Source organism: Kogia breviceps, chromosome 4 (genome assembly GCF_026419965.1).
Source record: "Kogia breviceps isolate mKogBre1 chromosome 4, mKogBre1 haplotype 1, whole genome shotgun sequence".
Lineage (NCBI taxonomy): Eukaryota > Metazoa > Chordata > Mammalia > Artiodactyla > Physeteridae > Kogia > Kogia breviceps.
The window spans coordinates 91,156,119-91,177,612 of record NC_081313.1 but is presented as its reverse complement, the minus strand read 5'-3'; the positions used below and the strand labels follow the sequence as shown (position 1 = coordinate 91,177,612).

At 38.3% G+C, this 21,494-nt stretch overlaps 1 protein-coding gene across 2 annotated transcripts in view; it reads right to left on the bottom strand.

Moving 5' to 3' along the window:
- The window catches only part of MCC (MCC regulator of WNT signaling pathway), a 427,170-nt gene that overhangs the window by 320,188 nt on the left and 85,488 nt on the right, over window positions 1-21,494 (bottom strand). For both annotated transcript variants that reach the window (XR_010840207.1, XM_067031436.1), the window contains exon 3: window positions 3,753-3,967. Coding sequence is in view for 1 of the 2 variants with exons in the window: in XM_067031436.1 (XP_066887537.1) it covers window positions 3,753-3,967 (215 nt within the window). In the remaining variant the exon portion in view is untranslated. The remainder of the gene's footprint in view (window positions 1-3,752; window positions 3,968-21,494) is intronic.

Below are 21,494 nucleotides of genomic sequence, written 5' to 3'. Positions count from 1 at the left end.
ACATATAGATGGTCAAAAGGCACATGAAAAGATGCTCATTATTAGAAAAATGCAAATCAAAACTACAATGAGGTAACACCTCACACCGGTCAGAATGGCCATCATTAAAATGTCTACAAGTAACAAATGCTAGAGAGGGTATGGAGAAAAGGGAACCCTCCTACATTGTTGGTGGGAATGTAAAATGGTATAGCCACTATGGAAAACAGTATGGAGGTTCCTTAAAAAACTAAAAATAGAGTTTCCATATGATCCAGTAATCTCACTCCTGGGCATATATCCAGAAAAGATGAAAACTCTAATTCTAAAAGATACATGCACCCCAATGTTCATAGCAGCCCTATTTACAATAGCCAAGACACGGAAGCAACCTAAATGTCCATTGACAGATGAATGAATAAAGATGTAGTATATATACACAATGGAGTATTACTCAGCCATTAAAATAATGCCATTTGCAGCAACATGGATGCAACTAGAGATTATCATACTAAGTGAAGTAAGTCAGAAAAAGGAAGACAAATACCGTATGATATCACCTATATGTGGAATCTAAAATACAACACAAATGAACATATCTACAAAACAGAAACAGACTCACAGACATAGAGAACAGACTTGTGGTTGCCAAGGGGTGGGGGGGACGGGGGAGGGATGGAGGGGAAGTTCTGGGGTAGCAATTGCAAACTAGTATATATAGGATGGATAAACAACAAGGTCCTACTGTATAGCACAGGGAACTATATTCAATATCCTGTGATAAACCATAATGGAAAACAATATAAAAAAGAAATGTATGTATATGTATAACTGAATCACTTAGATGTACAGCAGAAATTAACACACTGTAAATCATGTATATTTCAATAAAATGTATTCTAAAAATTGTGCATTTTCAATTCAGTGAGAAAATAAAGAACATAATCACTGTCATAGATTGCAAGTCCCTGCATTTGCATTTTGGTCTGGTTCTCACCAAGGATCACCTTAAGTGAGCATGTACAACTTTATTTCTTCATTCGTGGAGTTATAACTTAAAAAAAAAAAAACTTATTCAACGTATTCTAATGAATACTACTGAATAGGTCACCACCATTGATTATGTGTTCATTATAAGCTTTTATAGACATATAACATTGATAAAAAAGATTTTCACATTTTTGAGTTATGGAGAAGTCATTCTGGCTTATACATGAGTTAATCTGAATTTTATGCTAACTAAAATAGCCTGTTTGTGGCCTATCAAACATACACTGTACATCTGCTTTAATTAATAAAGAAAAGGGCCAGAAGTAAAGAATGTTTATGTTAGAAATAGAGATTAAATTCCTCCCTTCCTGGGACGCCAATGCTAGTACCCCCTCAATGATAAGACACACTTCCCAGCTGTCAAGGTCATGCTGACTCGCTATGTACGTGCTGATCTGTTTTTTTTTTTAATCCTGAAGGAATGTATCCCTGACTTGTTTAATGTTCTTTGTTCTGACAAGATACAAAACTGTGCTGAAAACCATGCTTCTCCAGGGCAGTTCCTCAGAGCTATCTGAGAGGCTGTCTTTTGAGCTATAGTCCTCAGCTGGGTTCAAATAAAACACTTTTCTATTACTATTTTAGGTTGTTTATTGATTATTTTCATCAACAACATATATACAGAAAAGTGTGCCAACTGTAAGTATATGAGTCATGACTTTTATTTTTTTTTTGGCTGCACTGTGTGGCTTGTGGGATTTTAGTTCCCCGACCAGGGATTGAACCCGGGCTCTCGGCAGTGAGAATGTGGAGTCCTAACCACTAGACTGCCAGGGAATTCCCAGGTTGTGACTTTTAATAAAGCGAACACTCCTGCATGAGCTGGGTGCTCAACATGTAAGGGGAGTGTTTCTCAAATTGGCCTCTGCAAAGGCCATCACAGGCAGGGTTCCATCAGTTCCAAATCTTCACCAATAATACAAAAAGAGAACGTGGCTGTGGGAAGCCCAGGGGCTGACCAGGATTGAAGGGAGAACAGAACAAAATCCAAGCAGTTCCTGGAAAGGTTAAGAATCAAGGAGTCAAGCAGAGGTAGGAAACAGCCAACTCCTGCTGTTTTCACCAGTAGGTCTGCTGAAGAAAACTGGTGGGCCTCAAGCCCTGAACCCTTCAGAGCGGGGGCCACTAAATTTTGATCAGTCTATAACATAGATTCTTGCTATAAGCCATCCTGCCACATCACTGTCTGTCTTGAAAAAGGCTGAGCTGATATAGTAAAGAGTAAAGTTCAACTTGCTGCAAATTATTTGTAAAAGCATAGCCTAAATCCAGGCCCATGCCAGAGAGAGATGACTTATTTCCTGCTACTTGCCTAGTCTCTTGGGCACACAGGAAGATGAGATTTGGAGAGTTAATAGTTCTACTCAAACTGAGCAAGAATGTCCTTGAAGGGTGACCAAGTGGCAAACAGTGCAATAACTATGGGTTCTTTTACAGGTTTTATGGGACATAGTTACACTGTTGTAGTGATTGTGTGTGTTTTTAAGATATTTAAAAATTTTTTAGAAAAGTTGCAAAGATGGGACAGAGAGCTCTCACATACTTCACGCCCAATTTCCCCTATTATGAACATCTTACATGATTATGGTACAGTGTCACAATTAATGAATCAGTACTGATAATTATTATTAACTAAAATCCATAATTTATTCAGGTTTCCTTAGTTTTTACCTTATGTCCCAGCCAGGGTACCACAAATAAGAAGTTGTCAGATCTTCTTAGGCTCCTTTTAGCTGTGAGTTTCTCTTTCTCAGACTTTCCTTACTTTCGATATCCCTGACAATTTCAAAGAGTACTGGTCAAGTATTTTGCAGAATGTCTTTTAATTGGGATTTGTCTGATGATTGTACTGTAATTTTTGCTGCGTATTTAGAATTGTTAGTGCCTTCAAACATGTCACCAAAAATGTCAGAATTAGAAAATATGCCTCAAACACAAGAAGTCTGAAAACCACTAGTCTACCTCAAAGCAGACTGTAAATAGACGTAAATGAAGTTGTCAAGATGCGATGCTTATACCACCTCTGGTTTCAAACTTCACTTTCAAAAAGCAAGGTAGGTTTACGGACCTTTCACACAGTGGCTAGATAGCAACCCTAATTTATAAACTGTCTGCATGTCACCCCAACATGGCCCAGGTCATCAGCCAACCCCACCTCCGTTCCCCAGCTCTAGCTTAAAAGGGAAGACAATAGCTTTTCACCCAAAGGTCATCACTGTAATAATTCATCCTGAGGTAAAAAAGAAGTTTAAACTAAGCACAATGGAATTCTAAGCTGTTCCATAGTTTTCAACAGAATATGTTTTTAAAGTACAAGCAGAAACAATTATCAGACTTTCAATGAAATATTTTCTTGTTTGCTTTTCAAACGAGTAAAGTCCCAATTAGGGAACACAAAGAATTATATCCTATTCACTTGTAATGTCTGGTCCCAGAAAATATTCTATGGTGAAGCCATTGTAGAGATTCTAGTAGTTAAATCTGTACAACACACAGACTTAAAACATTTTTTAGGCGACAACTCTGCTCTCAATAGTGAGAGTGAAGTCACCAATCTTAAGTATTTGGAGCCCTTAACATTATTGGCAATGCTGGGAATGGTACAACATTTAGCTCAATAAAAAAGACAATACCCGATATGCCCCCTGGAGCTCAAAATTCAAATTTTGTATTGGCATACACACAGGCCTAAAGATGTGTTCTCTGAACAAGAAAGGACTCACCGTGTTGGCCAGCTCTAGATAGCTTCCTCCTACAGAGTTGCCAAAACGCGGGGACTGTGTGAGCAGCTTGTGGAGAGCAGCAGCCTGTTGATGCAAAGAGCTTCCCCCATGCTCAAGAAGCTTCTGTAGGGCTGACTGACTCTGCAAGTCCGGGCTCTGGAGGTCCCTGGCTCCCGAGTCGTATTCCCAGCTTTCCCTGGCCGCTGATAAGGCACCTAGGTCCAGGAGAGGCAGGGGCGAAAAAGAGATGTTTCCTGCATTAGCCTGGGGGAGGCCAAGAGGCAATGATTTGGAACCTCCTAACTCATCCACGTGCCAGAGCGTCAGAACACATGTGGCGCCCAGGCTGCACGCTAAGCACTTTCCCTTTCAAAGTGACACATGGGGAGCTTGGAGATAAAAGCAGTTTTAGGCGAAGGATTCAGAAATAACTATCCAATGAATATGTGCCTTCCCCCCACCCCAAGAGAAATGTTTAGCAAAAAACACAGAAGAGCCAAGAAAAGGGAATCCAGATCAGAGCTACAGCTGCCTGTGATTTACACAGTGTTACTGTATGATTAGCCTTCTTACTGTCATCCTTTTTCCCAGTTGAGGAGGATGGAAGCAAGAGAGAAGATAGAAAGTTAGATATGGCACTTTGTCATAATTTTCTAGTGCCCATGTACTCTTAACTGGAAGAAGCTATGGGAAGCTAGACTGTATTTGCCAGTTAGGTGTAGCCACATGGCTGAGCTCTGAACAATAGAATGTGAACAGAAGTGATAAGCATAGCTTCAGAGGCTAGCTCATAAAACCCCCAGCATTTGATTCTTCAGGCCCTTTGCCTCGACTGGTTCAGATGGGCATGGCACCCTTGGAAGCCACGTGGTACAGATGGCAAAGCAGCACGATAGAAGATGCCTGGATCTATGAATTACCTCCTCCCAGGAGGCTGTCGGCTGAACCCAGGTACCTTTTTTTTTTTTTTGCGGTAGGCGGGCCTCTCACTGTTGTGGCCTCTCCCGTTGCGGAGCACAGGCTCCGGACGCGCAGGCTCAGCGGCCATGGCTCACGGGCTTAGTTGCTCCGTGGCATGTGGGATCTTCCCGAACCGGGGCACGAACCCGTGTCTCCTGCATTGGCAGGCGGATTCTCAACCACTGTTCCACCAGGGAAGCCCCCAGGTATCATTTTAACTTTATGTGATCAGGAAAGGAAAACTTCTTCTGTGATTGATCCACCATATATTTTTGGTTTGTGAGAACAGCTAGGATTACCTTAACTATCACAGCAGATTAGAACCTAATTAAAGATGATAATCATTATAATAGCATGGGTAAGTACAATGAAAAGTAGACCTAGAGAAGGTCTAAACCCGACTGCCCTCAAGAAGGATGGGCGATATTCAGGGAAACCTTACTGGAGGAGAAAGACTGATGTTTCAGTCTTCACCTTTGCTAGAAAAATTAGATTTGGGGTAAAGCTTGCTTCTTTGTGTTCACTTCTGAGTAGAAGTCCCTTGTGGGTGCAGCTGGCTGGTGGATCCTGGGTCACATGCCTCTATCTTAGCTGTAAAGGAGGCTGGGAAATTTGTTTTCTGGCTTCCACTTTGGGGAGGTAGGATTTGTAAGATGAGACCTTTCCTAAGCATAGGAAAGAGCATGCAAAAGGCCTGGGCATCCAGAAAATATGACAACGAGCTACACACTGTTCTGGGGACAGAGCAGTGAGCATGATGAATTGCAGTCCCTGCTTGTGGAGTTTTCATTTTGGTGGGTCTTTAATACATGACTTTTAATTTTAAAAAATGGATTCGTTAAAATGATTTAATTTGTACTATGAAAGGAGAACATATACAGATTCCTCGATAATTTACTTGAGTATAATTACATAGAGCAAACTAAAAATTATGTACAGCGGGTTCTGATGTGAATTTCTAATGTCCCCTTATTGGGTATTGGTGAATTTCATCAATGGAATTAGGAAAACTGTCTTTGTCTGGAACCACTTCAGATGGTTTCCCTCTACTGTTCATGTTCTGCTTATCTTCTTCAGTCAGCCTGACCCAACACTTTTTTCATACAATGCTGTATAGCTGGAGTGACATGTCTTTCTACCAAAGCAGACAACTCTGTTGCTATGTTTGAAATTGCCCAAAGTTTATTTTAATATTAAAGTCTATCAACTGTACTGCAAGGGTGGCTTTGCTTTCCATATCAGCATAGACTCCAAAATACCTGCCCTTCCTCCCCACTGCTCCTCTGAATGCTGTCTGCCTAGCTGCCACACATTCTCTGTCCTGGTCCCAGCAATGTGTGGCCAGAAGACTGACTGATCTTAGAGGTGAAAAATGGGTTGAATCATTGATGGCCTGATAGCTCATACATAAGGCAAAAAAGCATAGCGTTGGGCCCTGCCCTTTTATGTTTCACCACGGTATCCCCAGTACCTTGCACATAGCCTGCGAAATATCAGGAATTTTTTTTCTTTTCTGGTTTTTTTTTTTTTTTTTTTTTTTCAGTACACAGTCCTCTCACCATTGTGGCCTCTCCCATTACGGAGCACAGACTCCAGACGCGCAGGCTCAGCGGCCATGGCTCACAGGCCCAGCCGCTCCACGGCATGTGGGATCCTCCCAGACTGGGGCATGAACCCATGTCCCCTGAATCAGCAGGCGGATTCTCAACCACTGCGCCACCAGGGAAGCCCCGACATGTCAGGAATTTAACACACATTTATTGAATGGATTGCTGAATTATTCACAGTTGTAGTACCCCAGGGTTTCACTTCTTAACCAAGAAAAGCAACATGGAGATTAATTTTAAAAATCAAAATAAATTATACACTTAAACTTTTTCTTTATGCAAAGTTCTTTATGAGAACTTCATTTCAAATAATAAATCACAACAGTTCTGGGATAAGACAGCCCAAGGAAGCTTCATTTGAATGTATTATGCTGTACTAACAGACCGAAACCCAGTTTTGGGCAGAGTTATATAATCAGGTTAGCCAAGCTCCATGTTAATCAGCAAGATCAAAAAGCCCTCACTCTATTACCATAACAATTTTTGCTGAAGCGATGCTGAGAACTCAGATCCTCTGCTAAGGAGCCAAGGCAATCATATTAGCATCCACATAAATGGACCACAAAAAAACAAAGTGTATTTTTAAAAAAATACAGTAGATGTGTATAACTGAGTCACTTTGCTGTACAGCAGAAATTAACATAACATTGTAAATCAACTATACTATACTTCAATTAAAAAAATATAGTAGACTATTCCCATTACTCTCTCTTTTTTTTTTTTTTGTGGTACGCGGGCCTCTCACTGTTGTGGTCTCTCCCATTGCAGAGCACAGGCTCTGGATGCACAGGCTCAGCGGCCATGGCTCACGGGCCCAGCCACTCCACGGCATGTGGGATCTTCCCGGACCGGGGCACGAACCCGTGTCCCCTGCATTGGCAGGCGGATTCTCAATCACTGCGCCACCAGGAAAGCCCCCCATTACTCTCTTTTAATCTGTCTTCACATTACATTTTTCTGGATAAAACCCAACATTCCTGAGGCAAAATTCATCATTTAATTTGGAAGAACTCACTGAAAAATTTCAAAAATGTAGATCTAGTAACCATCTTCCTTTTGCCCCTTGAAGCATGATGGTACCAGAGGTTTACAGGCTCACCCTCAGCCTCATGCCAGTCTCTTTTCACTTCCTTGCTCACCTCAAAAGAAGCTTGTTGACCATAGGCAGATGGCCATGTTTTCTTTTCCTGAATATGGATACCATGTTCTATTGTCCCCCATGTTCACCAGGCTCTCTATGTCTCTTTATATAAGGACACTAATCCCATCATGAGGGCCCCATCACCATGACCTCATCTAACTATTCCCCTCCCAAAAGCCCCATCTCCAACAACTATCCCATTGGCGGTTAGGGCTTCAACATATGAATTTTGGGGGGACACAAATATTCAGTCCATAATAACCACTGAGCAACTGCTCTCCAGGCCAGTAAGGACAGTGACTGTACAGCATCCCGTTAAATACCAAAGGCCAAAGCACTCCCTGGGCCTAGAGGTCTCTGCATACACAGAACCAAAGGAGGCCATAATACCTGCCACCATAATCCTCTAGGGTGCTCTGAAGTATGATGTATACTTTTAAAAATCTGAATATTTAGTGTTTAAAGGTGGCAGAACACAGATTCCAAGTGCTTCTCTTATCAGAAAAGCACAGGAAACAAGGGGCAATTTGACATCTTTATAAAATACATTGCTGGGAAAACCCTGCTTTCAGAGAGGATGCTGCAACAGCAAATCTGCCAAACATTCCAATCCTTGCTCTGCTGGGTGCTTGGCTATAAGCTAGGGCTTTAATCCCATTTTCAAAGTGCCACCCAGGTTTGGTTCCAAAGCCTGCAATTAATGCACTTATTCACCAAAGGCACTATGCCACCTTCCCATGGGCCAAGCTCCCTGTGAGAATCAGGCAAACCAACATTTGGAACACCTGAAATTTACCTTAAAGATACTATAATAACCATGACAGCTAACATTTATTCAAAGCCAATAAGGGCCAGGCACTGTTCTAAGAACCTTACATATATTATCTAATATGGATCCACCCACAGTCTATGAATAGCGAAGTCATTTTTCCATTTTAAGAAAAAAAGATATTTACTCTCTTTTGGCTTCATTTTATTTTTATAAATTTTTTTAATTTTTAAAAAATTTTTAAATTTTTGTTTTTTTATTTTTTTAGCTTCATTTTATAGACTTTGCTCATTTGCATAGAATAGTGGTTAAGAGCTGGGGTTTTGTGGTCAGATTCACTGAGGTCAAGTCAAGAGTCACCATGACCAGCTATGTGACCTCAAGCAAATTATTTAACGTAAGCTTCAGTTTTCTCATCTTTAAAATGGGGATAATAATATGTATTTCATAGAGGTGCTGTGAGAGTTAAATAAGATTAAAATATGTAGAACGTATGAGACAATCCCTGGTATATGACAAACTGATCAAGAAATGTGAGCAATTATCTGTTCACACCTCACAATTTTAGTCATTTGGAACCCATTTTGGACAATTTATTAAGGAATAAATATATGAGAGAAATGTGTACCCCCCGGGTTCTGAAAGGTACCTGTTAAAATTACCAATTCTTTTTTTTTTAAATTTATGAGCTTTAAAAAAAAATTTTTTTTTTAAATTTATTTATCGTTGGCTGTGTTGGGTCTTCGTTGCTGTGCATGGGCTCTCTCTAGTTGCAGTCAGTGGGGGCCACTCTTCGTTGTGGTGCGAGGGCTTCTCATTGCCGTGGTTTCTCTTGTTGCAGAGCACAGGCTCTAGGTGTACGGGCTTCAGTAGTTGCAGCAGGCGGACTCAGTAGTTGTGGCACATGGGCTCAGTACTTGCTCCGTGGCATGTGGGATCTTCCCGGACCAGGGATCGAACTTGTGTTCCCTGCATTGGCAGGCGGATTCTTAACTACTGCTCCACCAGGGAAGTCCAAAATTACCAATTTTTAAAAAATAAACCTTTGGCACCTAACCAGTGGCTAAATTTTCATCAATAGTTTTGTACTTAATATCAGCATTACAGACAATAAAAATAGCCAATTAGGCCACAGCCAAAGTTATGTTTCTCTGAGTATGGAATATTCCATTAACAACTCACAGTGTTTGGTTATCAGGTTTGACAGACTTTGGTTCCCTGTTCTACTTGGCCAACTCCTACATCCAGAGGACACCTGGCCTTCCTAACATCTGTGGCTGGCACTGTAAGGAAATCTGCACAGCCCGCAAGTGGCGGCAGCAAGGGCTCAGTAGATATGATTTATTCATCAGACTTGTGCTCTGGCCACCCTAGACACCCGTTTTCTACCTCCAGTTCTTTCTTTTCCGTCCTTCATTTGAATGCCCGGGGCCTCTCATCACATCACAGGCAGGTGATAATGCAGAGTGTTTAGGGGATCCTGAGACATGTATTAACAGTATTTTATGAGTGGTCATTAATCTTTCATTTATGTGGATTGTTTAGAGAACACTGCCTAATTTATTACCTTCAGTGGCAAGAGAGAAAATACTCCTTTCAAAACACTGGAAGCAGCTACCATTCTGAATTCAGAACTACCACACCAACAGAAAGCAGCACAGGGGAATTTGAACAAATTGTATGTCAGGTGTCAGCCTTCCCTGTCATAGCACATTTACTATTTCTAGATAACACTAACATCAACAGAAGCAGCAGTAAATCCTTTAGTCCAAAGGAGAATCACCATATGAATCTTTGGTCAGTTATTAATGTCAATTCTTGGTAGAAAATTCAGGAGCTCAATTCCCATGAGGGCTTCTAGCTTCCTACAGCACAAATTACATGCAAACACAGGCCAATTGTCTTAAAATCTGTGTCTGTGATCTCCAGGAGAATTGGGTAGGACAGGATAGTTTAAAAAAATCTATGTATCCTTCTGAGAAAAAATAAAAAACCAAAAAGTAATTCGAAGCACATATCCTACTAAGGGGAGGTGAACCTGCTGTGTACCACAGGGAGCTCAGCTCAGTGCTCTGTGATGACCTAGATGGGTGGGGTGGGGGGGGTAGTAGGAGGGAGGTCCAAGAGGGAGGAGATATATGTAAAATATAGCTGCTACACTTCGTTGTACAGCAGAAACTAACACAGCATTGTAAAGCAACTATACTCCAATTTCAAAAAGTCAGTTCTTTGGCCTTTGGCAATCTTTAGGAAGTGAGTCTATTAGCATCCTATTTTGAATACAGGTCACAAGTGTCCTATCTGGGGACAATGCACTTAATTTTCAATGGAACATTAGGAATACAGTGGAAGATACATTTTGAAATGCAACTCCCTCCCCTCTCCCCTGACCCCAAGACTATTGACAGGTGACAAGAAAGAAAGAAATGAAGAAATGTATTTCTTATTGAAGTGTGTTTACCAACATCATCATCATCATTAGTGGATATTTCTTTTTTTTTTTTTTTTTTTTTTTTTTGCGGTACGCGGGTCTCTCCCGCTCTCCCGTTGCGGAGCACAGGCTCTGGACGCGCAGGCCCAGCAGCCATGGCTCACGGGCCCAGGCGCTCCGCGGCATGTGGGATCTTCCCGGACCGGGACACGAACCCACGTCCCCTGCATCGGCAGGCGGACTCTCAACCACTGCGCCACCAGAGAAGCCCGATATTTCTTAATGTTCCCCTCTGTACAAGTAAATTCAGCAGTCCTTAATGTATTTAAGCACAGGCTTGAGAACACTAAATGGAAGATAGTTTAGAGACAACCAAAGGGATAGCTGGAACAAACAGCCCTTAAAATTCTTCTCCAGCTTGAGAGTCTATTGTTCTGTTCTTTACCAAATATAATATAAAAGGCAAAGTGTCTGCCCTTCAGCAGTTAATAAAGATGTGGTGGTAATCATCTTTAACCTTTTAAAAAAACTAAAAATAATATTTGGTAGCTTGTTATCTTGGTTTGTCTAAACTAGACATATGAAGGAGAGAAGCAAGAGGGTTGATTCGGAGCTAAAGAATTCAAAGGAGAATTTAGAGAAAGTGTGTTAAAATGAGGAGGCATTGGAGTAAAGAAGGGTTAACTGAGATTCACTTGACTCTGAGTCTGGCTTGGGGTTGGGGGAGGTAACAACTATGGTCTACAAGACTTTAATATTTTTTTTAAAAGATTTGTTTCTCTCGGTATTTTGGATCAACTTATCCTTTTCTCACAAGGCATATTAATGGACCATGTATTCGGTAAGCCCTTGGGAGTCACTGATTTTTAAGTACCATAAGACTAAATGGGGATAATGCTAATCTGGACCTATTCTCTGTGGTGAGAAGCATCATACACATCCTTTGGTTGGCATGCCCATAGAGATGGTCGTATTTCTTGGCTGAAAATTAGTCTAATCAAAACAGGAAAATGCTGGGGAAGGGTGGGAGGAGGCGGGGAATACACAAATAGGAATACAAAAATTGAATGCTGATTCCAGCTTCTTAGCAAATAAGAGAATTATTTTTTATTCCTGAAAAGTTGGCATTTTCGTTTAAGCTTTTAAAAGGTGGTAGGTTATATTAATTTTCCAATGTTAAACCAAGCTTGCATTCAAGAGACAAACCCAACATAGTCAAAGTATGTGATATCTTGTTTATATATTATTGATTTTGGTTTGCTAGTATTTTGTTTATGATTTTTGCATCTCTGTTCAAAAGTAAAATTGGCCTATAATTTTTCTTTCTTATACTGTACCTGTCATGTTTTGGTATCAAGGTTATGTGTGAGTCTATGTGAGACTGGAATTATTTGTTCTTCTAGTGTTAGGTAGACCTTGCTGGTGAAGTTGTCTGGGTCTTGAGTGTCCTTTGTGGAAAGATTTTTTGTAAATTACTGTTTTAATTTCATTCTTAGCTATAAAACTATTCAGATTTTATATTCCTTAATGCATTATAAAACTAGTTATTCAGATTTTATATTCCTTAATGAATCAGTTTTAGTAAGTTCTATTTTCTGGAAATTTCTTTATTTCTTCTAAACTTTTAATTATATCAGCAGAAAGCTATTTATAGCATCTGCTTTTTGTTTATGTTTGCAGCATCTCTAGCAATGTCTGCTTTTCACTCCTGATACTGGGTATAATAATCCCTTATTTGGCTTGACTGGGTGACATAATCTTGACTCAGTTGCTATATGTGCAAATTTGAGGCCCCCGGATGTCCTATTCCTGCTACAAACATGCTATGCCTACATAGCATATGACCTCAGCCAACAAACCCAAATATTGCTAATCAACAGTGCCCAAGGGCTTTGCATTCCTAATACTGGACCAAGAGAGTTCATGGTCTTCTTTTCCCCTGACCTCAACCTGAAGAGCCTTCCTGGACTCCATGCTTGATTGAGTTGCCTGTTTGGCAGTAAAACTTTCCCACTCAGTATTCAATCTTTGCTCTCTAATGGTCTTTATTTATCTTTTTTCCTTTAACAACTATTTCTTCCTTCTCTTTTTTCACTTTAGCATTCTTGCCAGGAAGTTATAAATTTCATAAATCTTTTAGAAAAACCTACCTTTAGTCTATACTGTGCCTCTATATTGTGTGCTTGTTTTCTATTTCATTGATTTTGGTTATCTTTATTATATCCTTTCTTTTCTATTTTTGTTTATTTTGCTGTTCTCTTTCTAAATTCTTGGAATGGATGCTCAACTCAGCCCTTTTATTTTATCTTCTAATATATGCATAAAAAGCTATAAAATTTCCTCTAAGTGCTGCATTTCAATTCATAATCTTTCAATTCAAATTATTTTGAATTTCAATTCAAATTATTTTCATAATTTTGTCTTAGATAGAGGAACTATTTCAAGGTATGTTCTTAATTTCCTATCATATGGGGTTTTGGTATTATTTTGATTTATAGATTCACTGCATTATATTCAGAACACATGGTCTATGTTATTTCAGTCCTTTTAAATTTGTTGAGACTTGTTTTATGGCCTGTACATGATCAAATTTTACAAATGTTCCATGTACACTTGAAAAACGAAGTATATCTCATAGTTGTTGGATAGAGTCTGCTTTATATGACCATTAGGTCAAGTTTATTAATTGGGTTGTTCAAATCTTACAGAGCCTTATTTATTTTGGCTTTTGTTTGTTTGTTTTGCTCTGCATATTCCAGCAATTAATGAGAAATATTCTCATAATCCTTCATAATGATGATGGATTGGTATATTTCTCTTATAGGTGTCAATTTTTACTTCATGTATTTTGAGACTTTATTGGGTAAATACAAATTTAAAATTGTTACATCTTTTTGGTGAATTTAATCCTTCACCATTTTGAAATTTTTGTGGTATAATAAAAAATATATATTGGCTTTTGCTCCCTTTTCCAGGCACAGAGCTCCTAAAAATTCTTGGAATTTCCTGAATAAGAGTATCATTTGTATACTAATGAGATGACTCAAACGGACTGGAGAAGGGGAGTTATAGGGGCAAGAGACTGAGTTCAGCCATCAGCAGTTGATTTAATTAACCATGGCTACAAAATAAAATCTCAATAAAATCCCCTTAACAATGGGGTTCGGGAGCTTCCAAGTTGGTGAATACATCTACGTGCTGGGAAGGTGGTGCAACCCAACTCCATGGGGACAGAGGCTCCTGTGTTTGGGATTCTCTGGGTCTTGCCCTATATACCTCTTTATCTGGCTGTTCAATTATTATACCTTTACAATAAACTGTAATAATAAGTATAGCACTTTACTGAGTTCTATTGTCATTCTAGAAATTATAAAACCTGAGAAGGGTGTTGTGGAAACCCCTGAATTTGTAGTTGGCCAGGAAGAGGTACAGGTAGCCTGGGGATCCCCTTTGTGGGTGATGTCTGAAGTTGAGGCAGGGTTGTGGGATTGATGCTTTAACTTGTGGGGTCTATGCTAACTCCAGGTAGCATCAGAGTTGAAATGAACTGTAGGACATCTGGTTGGGTCAGAGAATCAGAGACTTGGTATTGGAGTGACCCATTTGGTGTCAGGAAAAAAACCCACACCCTACTTTTGAACTTAAAGACAAGTTTGTTTCCTATTATTATAGTTACTCCAGATTTCTTTTGTTGAGGAAGGCTTAACATACATTTTGCCATTGTTTTTCTTTCAAGCTTTTCATTGTTTTTTTAAAAATATTTATTTATTTATTTAGGCTGTGCCAGTTCTTAGCTGTGGCACGTGGGATCTTCATTGCAGCATGTGGGATCTTTAGCTGTGGCATGTGGACTTCTTAGTTGAGGCATGCACATGGGATCCAGTTCCCCAACAAGGGATGGAACCCAGGCCCCCTGCATCGGAAGTGTGGAATCTTACCCACTGGACCACCAGGGAAGTCCCTCATTGGTTTCTGATTTATCCCTTATAAATAGCCCATAAGCAGATTTTTACAATCTATTCTTACCACTTATGTCTTTAACTATAGAATTTAATCTATTTACATTTAATTGAAATACTAATACAAGGATTAATCTCTTTTCATCTTATTTTGTTATTCCTATATGTCTACTTGTTCTATATTTCTTTCTCTTTTCTTGCCTTTCGAAACATTTTCTCATTCTATATTTTACATCTATAGGTTTGAGAGTTAAATGCTTTCTATTTTACTGATTATGATAGACGTTACAACACACATCCTTAATTTATCAAAATCTAAAGTTTATCCATATCTTTACCTAGCTCTGGACAATATAAGAACCTTAGAAAACTTAAAATCTATTCATCCCACTCTCAACCTATATGCTTCTATTGTTGAATATTTTCTCTTAAAACTCCAAGAAAAGTATTGTTTTTTACTGTTTATTTAATTTAAGTTTATTCACATATTTACCACTTTCTTTATTCTTCTTTCTCCCTTCCAACTCAGAACTTCTATCTGGAACCACTCTCATTTTGTTCTAAATATATCCTTTAGAGTTTATCTTAATGAAGGTCTTCTCTAGGTTCATGTTTGTCTTTAAATGTCTTTATTTCACCCTGATTCTTGAAAGATACTTTTTTGCTGGGTATGGTGTGTTAGCTTGTCAATTACCTTTCTCAATACATAGAGGACAGAGGAATGCCATTGTCTTCCATTATTCTTGAGAATCTGCTCTCAGCCTAACTGTTGCTTCTTTGAAAGTAATCTGCCTCTTAAAAAAATACTTTCCTAGATTTTCTCTTTATCTTTGGTGTTCTACAGGCTCACAGTAATGTGTCTAATTATCTAATTTTGTTACTTGATATGTATATTTATTGTAATTTTTCCTGCTCAGGACTCATTGGGATTTTGGAATCTACTGCTTAGTATCTAGTTTTCAAAAATTCTAAGCCATTACTTCAAATGCTTATTCTGCTTCATTCTTTCTCTGAGAATCCAATTTTATGTTATGTCTTTCATGTTTTACCTTTTACATGTGTTACTTCCTCTGTGCTTTAAAATGTCATCTAACCTTTTTTCTATTTCACTAATTCTCTCTTTATCTCTAATTTGTTGTTAATTTTAATTGTTTTATTTCAACTATAACATTTCTCATTCCTAGATGTCCATTTGGTACTTTTTCAAATCTGCTTGGTTTTTTTTTTTTTTTTTTTTTTTTTTTTTTTTGTGTGTGTGTGTGTGTGGTACGTGGGCCTCACTGTTGTGGCCTCTCCCGTTGCGGAGCACAGGCTCCGGAAGCTTGGTTTTTTGGTTTTCTGTTTCTACCTTAGATTTTCTTTCTGACCATAGTAAACATAATTACTTTATATTCTGAGTCTGATAATTCCAATAAATGAAATCTTGGTGGCTTTGTTTTTTATGTTAATTCCTGCTCGTGGTATGTAGTCTCCTGATATACTTAGTAATTTTAGATACTGAGTTGCCTGTATTCCTTGGAAAATTATTTGTGGCGATACTTTTAGAACTGCTTTACTCATCTCCAAGGCAACTTATCTTAGAATACTCTGAGGGTTGTGGACTTCTGGTTCAACTTTACACAGAGGGTAGAGCCCTCTAATATTCTAGCACTTGAAATAAGGGTATATTTTATAAAATTCCCTACCTGATCAGTCCTTGGAATTTGTCTTCTGTTCCCAGAACCCACAAGGTCATGTAATCCAAAATTCAATTTTAGCAGGTACAGACAATAATCTCAAGGTGAAAGTGGCTTGATGCTCCAAGCTTCCTCATTGACATGTTTTAGATTCACAAATTTTACTATTTTACCAGATATTCAGTGTGTTAAAGGAGGGCTTTAAAATTATAGTCATTTAAGCTTTACAACCTGTTTCAGCTGGAAGATACATCCTGATATCTAATCATGTTACTTGATATGGGAGTCCATATTTGTTCTTTAAAATATGACTTGTGTGAATTATGATGATGTAAACTACATATTCACAGATGGGCCATGCCTACTTTTCTTTTCTTGAATAATCTTGTTTTCCCTAAAATTAATACTTTGTATCTTTGTTTAGTTTTCTATGTATCATGAATTCAGCCTCAGTTTCTTAGCTAATTATCTAAATCTCCTCTTAATAATTTAAGACACAGAGATATTCCACCAAATTTAGTCAGAAAAACTTCTCCTGGAGCTTTTTGACCTGCTGTAGTCCAGACTGGTTCCAAAGACCATTATGCTTCACTTCTAACTTGTTTTCACTCTTTGCTTCATGGTTCCATGTATTTTTCTTCCTAGGTTAACTCCTTTTTTTTGGAGGTCTACTAGATTTCTAAGAAATTAGGCACGGGAAATAAATTTTCTGAGACTTTGCATGCGTGAAAACATTTACATTTTATACTTATACTTCATTAATAGTTGGTAAAGAATTCTAAGTTGGAAACAATTCTTCTTCAGACTTTTGAAGACAATGCTAATTTAATGTCTGTCATTGTTTTTGAGAAGTCAGAAGCCATGCTGATTCCAAATCTTTTATATTTGTGCTCTTTTGTTTTTCCTCTGAAAGTCTGAAGAATATATATATATATTTTTTTGTCCCTAGTGTTATGAAATTTCACAATGATGTGTGTCTTAAAATTCTGTGGTAGGTGATGCTTGGTCAGCCCCTTCTATCAGGAAACACATTCTTCAGTTTGGAGGACAATGTCATGGACCATTTTGTTGATGATTTCTCCCCCTGTGTTTTCTTTGCTCTTTTAAGAATGCCTGTTATTTGGGTGGTAAACATCCTGCACCAGCCCTCTAATTTTTCTTATCTTTTCTTTCCTATCTTAAATGTCTTTGTTTCTCTGCTTCTCTTTCTAGAAGATATTCTTATGTTTATTTCTCATTCTTTTTGTTGAGCTTATAATTTATGCTATGTTTTTTCCAGAGCAGGTTTTGTTAATGTTTCTCTTTATCCTGCTTTTTTTTAATGGATACAATATTTTTTCCTGTGTATATTAAAGAGGGACTATTTTGAGTATTCTCCTTGCAGAGTCTATGTTCCCTTTAAGTTTTTCTACTTGTTTTGGTCTCTATCTTTCATTTTAGAGGAATTCCTCAGATGTCTTGGTGCTCCTCCTTGGTTGATTGCTCCTTTGGGCCATATGACCTCTTCCAACTCTAAGATCTCAGTTCCCCATTCCCCAAATTATGGAAGCCTTTCAAGCTTAGCTTAGGAAACACTGATCTGTGCCATACTGGATGAATTGGGACTTCATCAGACCAGGCATACACAGAACTGAAAAAGACAAAATGTTTTTCCCCAGCCTTACCTCTTTCTTCCTTCCTCAGATTTCTTCCACAACACTAATTCTCCCACTTCCCACCTGTTCTTCAGAATCTCTCCCTTTGATTCCCCTCATTAGAGAGCCAGCTCAAGTAAAAAAATCTGATCATTTTACTAACACACAGTACGAATGACTGATAAGGCTAAATATATTCTCTGGTGTTTGCCTTTTAAAAAATGAGGACAAAAGCATTCCTTGGGATAAACCAAAGGAATAGACTCTAAGAGTACAGCTTAGTCAACAACAAAGCAAATCAGCAGAAATGTATAAGATAGACAACTCTCTTAATAAAAACAAACCTGGTAATGGAGGGAAAATCTCCACAACAGGTGATGTAACAGAACCTCATAATCTCAACTGTTATCATCCATAATTCACCTTCCCCTTCAGGATTTCCCTCTAATTATCCCTGCAACCATTCCCAGGCCATGAAGAGGCAGAGTTGTTTCCCCTCCGACATTGTGGCCCAAGAATGGACAATTGTTCTTCCTTAATACCACAAACAAAGCAAAGTGGCAGCATTCATAAAAGATTTTATAAACATCAAAAGAGAAATTAACATAGAAATGGCTTGAAACTCGATAATCAGGCATATCAGTGGAGATTTACTTTTTGTGGGTACTATCCCTATCCCATCTATTTACTTTTTGTGGGTACTATCCCTATCCCATCCTAATTCCAGGTCCAGCCTATGTTATGATATTATCCCAATTCCCAGCATTTAAGAGCATAAAACTAGATAGTCAAATTCCTCTTATTCCAAAAGCAAGGGGCGAAGGCTCAAGAAGTCACCTCCTACTCTGTTGACTTAAGACGTTCTTAAGTCTTAAGAAAGTGGTGGGTATGAACTATATCTGGTCCACAGTTATATTTTGTTGATTCTACTAAAAAATCATTTAAAAAAATTTAGTCATCAGTATTAAAAATTTGGAGAGATCATATTTTTAAAAAGTAAAAATATTTTCTGCTATTGAACACACACACACATATACGCACACACAAACATACACACATACAATGCCTGGAAACATTTGGCTCCCATTCCCACATTTGGCTGTAGTTGAGCATTGGCTGCCTTTTTGTAAATGGGCATGTGTCCTCCAGTTTGCTGGAGCCTCCATCTGGTCAACTTCACTCATTTATGTTGTCTACCTGCCCTCAGTAAGCATTTGCAACCCTTTCTTTTGAGTTACAGTTCTATATCTGAGGACCTACTCTTTCCCAGGCGATGGACTGGGAGGAACAATCAGAAATCACCTTCCTGCTCAGGGGAGACCCCACCCATCCCAGGGCTGTGGCCTTGTAGACCTAAGTATATATCATAAACTATAGTCTCAATTTCATACATGAGGTGGAGACTAACAATGGGGTCCTTTTTTATCAGGGTTTTTGCCCAAGAACCAGTACCATCTAGTGGCAAGTCTGGAGATAGATGACATTTAAGTACTATGTTGACATACAAAGGGCAAGGTGAAAAGGTTAATGTTTACATCCATAGATTCTAGACCTAGTTATTGTTATCCAAATGAGATTAAGTGAAAAATCCCTTGAAGAATAGTATAACTTAAGTTTAAAAAAAAAAGGCAAAGTGTAAAGTGTTAGAAAAACATAAGCATTTTGAGTGTCTTGGTTGTGGCATTAAAGCAACTGAAGTAGGTGAGATTGGAAACTAAATGTACTCTTTAGGAGCTCAAGGAGTGCAGAGTTCTAAATCTCTACCTAGAAATTCCTAATAGAAAAACAAAACAATCTTAGAGGTTGGAATTCTAAGTTTTTGTTAATACAGCAAGAGAAAAAGACGAAAGAACACGGCAGTGTGAATTCGCAGAAGAACAAACTAGGAGGCAGGAGAGCTCCAGTCTAGCCTCAGCCATGCCACCAACTAACTCTGTGGCCTAACAGTTATTATTTAATCCTCCAGTTCTCCATTTCCTCATCTATACTAAACAGATGGTGAAACTACATGACATTTAACAGATTCTCTGGGCTGTAGTCTTATAATTCAAGGGCAAAATCTTATCAAGTACTCTAAATCTTAAATCAGATAAATCAAAGAAAACATTGTAAATACCAAGAGAGAAATCTGACATGGTAATTTTTTGCATTAAAATTTATCTAGAACTGACTGATATGTATTCATAAATGAGAGCTAAATAAATACACAAGGTATCGGATTAAATTCTCCTTCAACTAGATATTCTTGTAGATAGCAACTTAAATGGATCAACTGGAAACCATACAAAATTCTTCCAAAACAACCATAAAGATTTAACTGATTTAAACAGTCATTTATTAATGCTCTTTCATTTATGTTCTCCAACAAACTTGCAGTAGTCTTACAAAAGATAAAACAGGAAGCAAAATAATCCTTCCTGTGCTTTTGTGCTTATAATGTTGAGTGACAATTTCTCTAGAATGAACAATGGACAATGAAATAGTCTGGCCAAACTAAACACTTTCTGTGAGCAGACTGAGCCTTTATCTCAGCCAAGTAATCATTTTTATTCCATGAAAAGTATCTAAAATCATGCCAAGTTTTATCACTGCCACTGAAATTGGCATGGTTTCAACATCCCATAAAAACAGTGACACTTAACGAATTGGTGCAGTTAAATCATGCTGGAGAGAAAAAAGATGAACAATTTTATTGGGTTCTGTGTGGTTCAAAAGATATAATCTACAAAGGTAATCACTGGCACCCTTCATGCCAGGATTACCACCTGAGATAAACACACCTGGATTTCCATGAACTCTTTGTCTTTTGCTGACTAAAATGAAGTGATTAGTGCCCCTGGGAATGAGGCTAAAATAATATATGCAAAAATAGCAGCATCGAATAGCTTGAAATGCTGATAAAAGACAAAATCAGGAAGTAAGACAGAACCAGATGCACTACTTGAGACATCACTTTACAAGAATTTAGACCGCCACAGAACAGTGTATTTTATTACATGAGGTACTAATCTACAAGAGAAATCTAAATTATTTAATATCTCAAGAAATACCTGAGAATCCACTGATCTTACACATGCTTGCTTAGAAGTTTAAAAACAAAATACATCATATTTTGTTTCCTTGTTCTGTCTGCAGTGACTTCAGAATGGAGAGATGAAAGCCAGTGTACCATAAATAGAATTTGACATCTTAAGTGCAGAATATTTAAACTTTACATGCACACACACATACAGAATTGAAGTTCAAATATACCTATACAGAAACATTTCCATTCTGATAGATAAGTAATGTAGAAATGACTCTTGATCATTCTCACTGTCTCAGATGATGTCAAAAACATTTGTTGTCTTTGGTTTTGTTAGCTGTTTTATACTTACGTTTTAATATGTGTGTTCAATCTTCTGAGAACACACAACACCTTAAATAACCAATGAGGACATAACTTGGTGATGCTGGGGATGGAGGATAAATGATTTACGATATCCTATCCCACTGCCTTGTTCAGAAGGTCTCTTAGTCTGTTCATGGCAAATGACATGACTTCTCAGGCTAAACCCAAACAGAT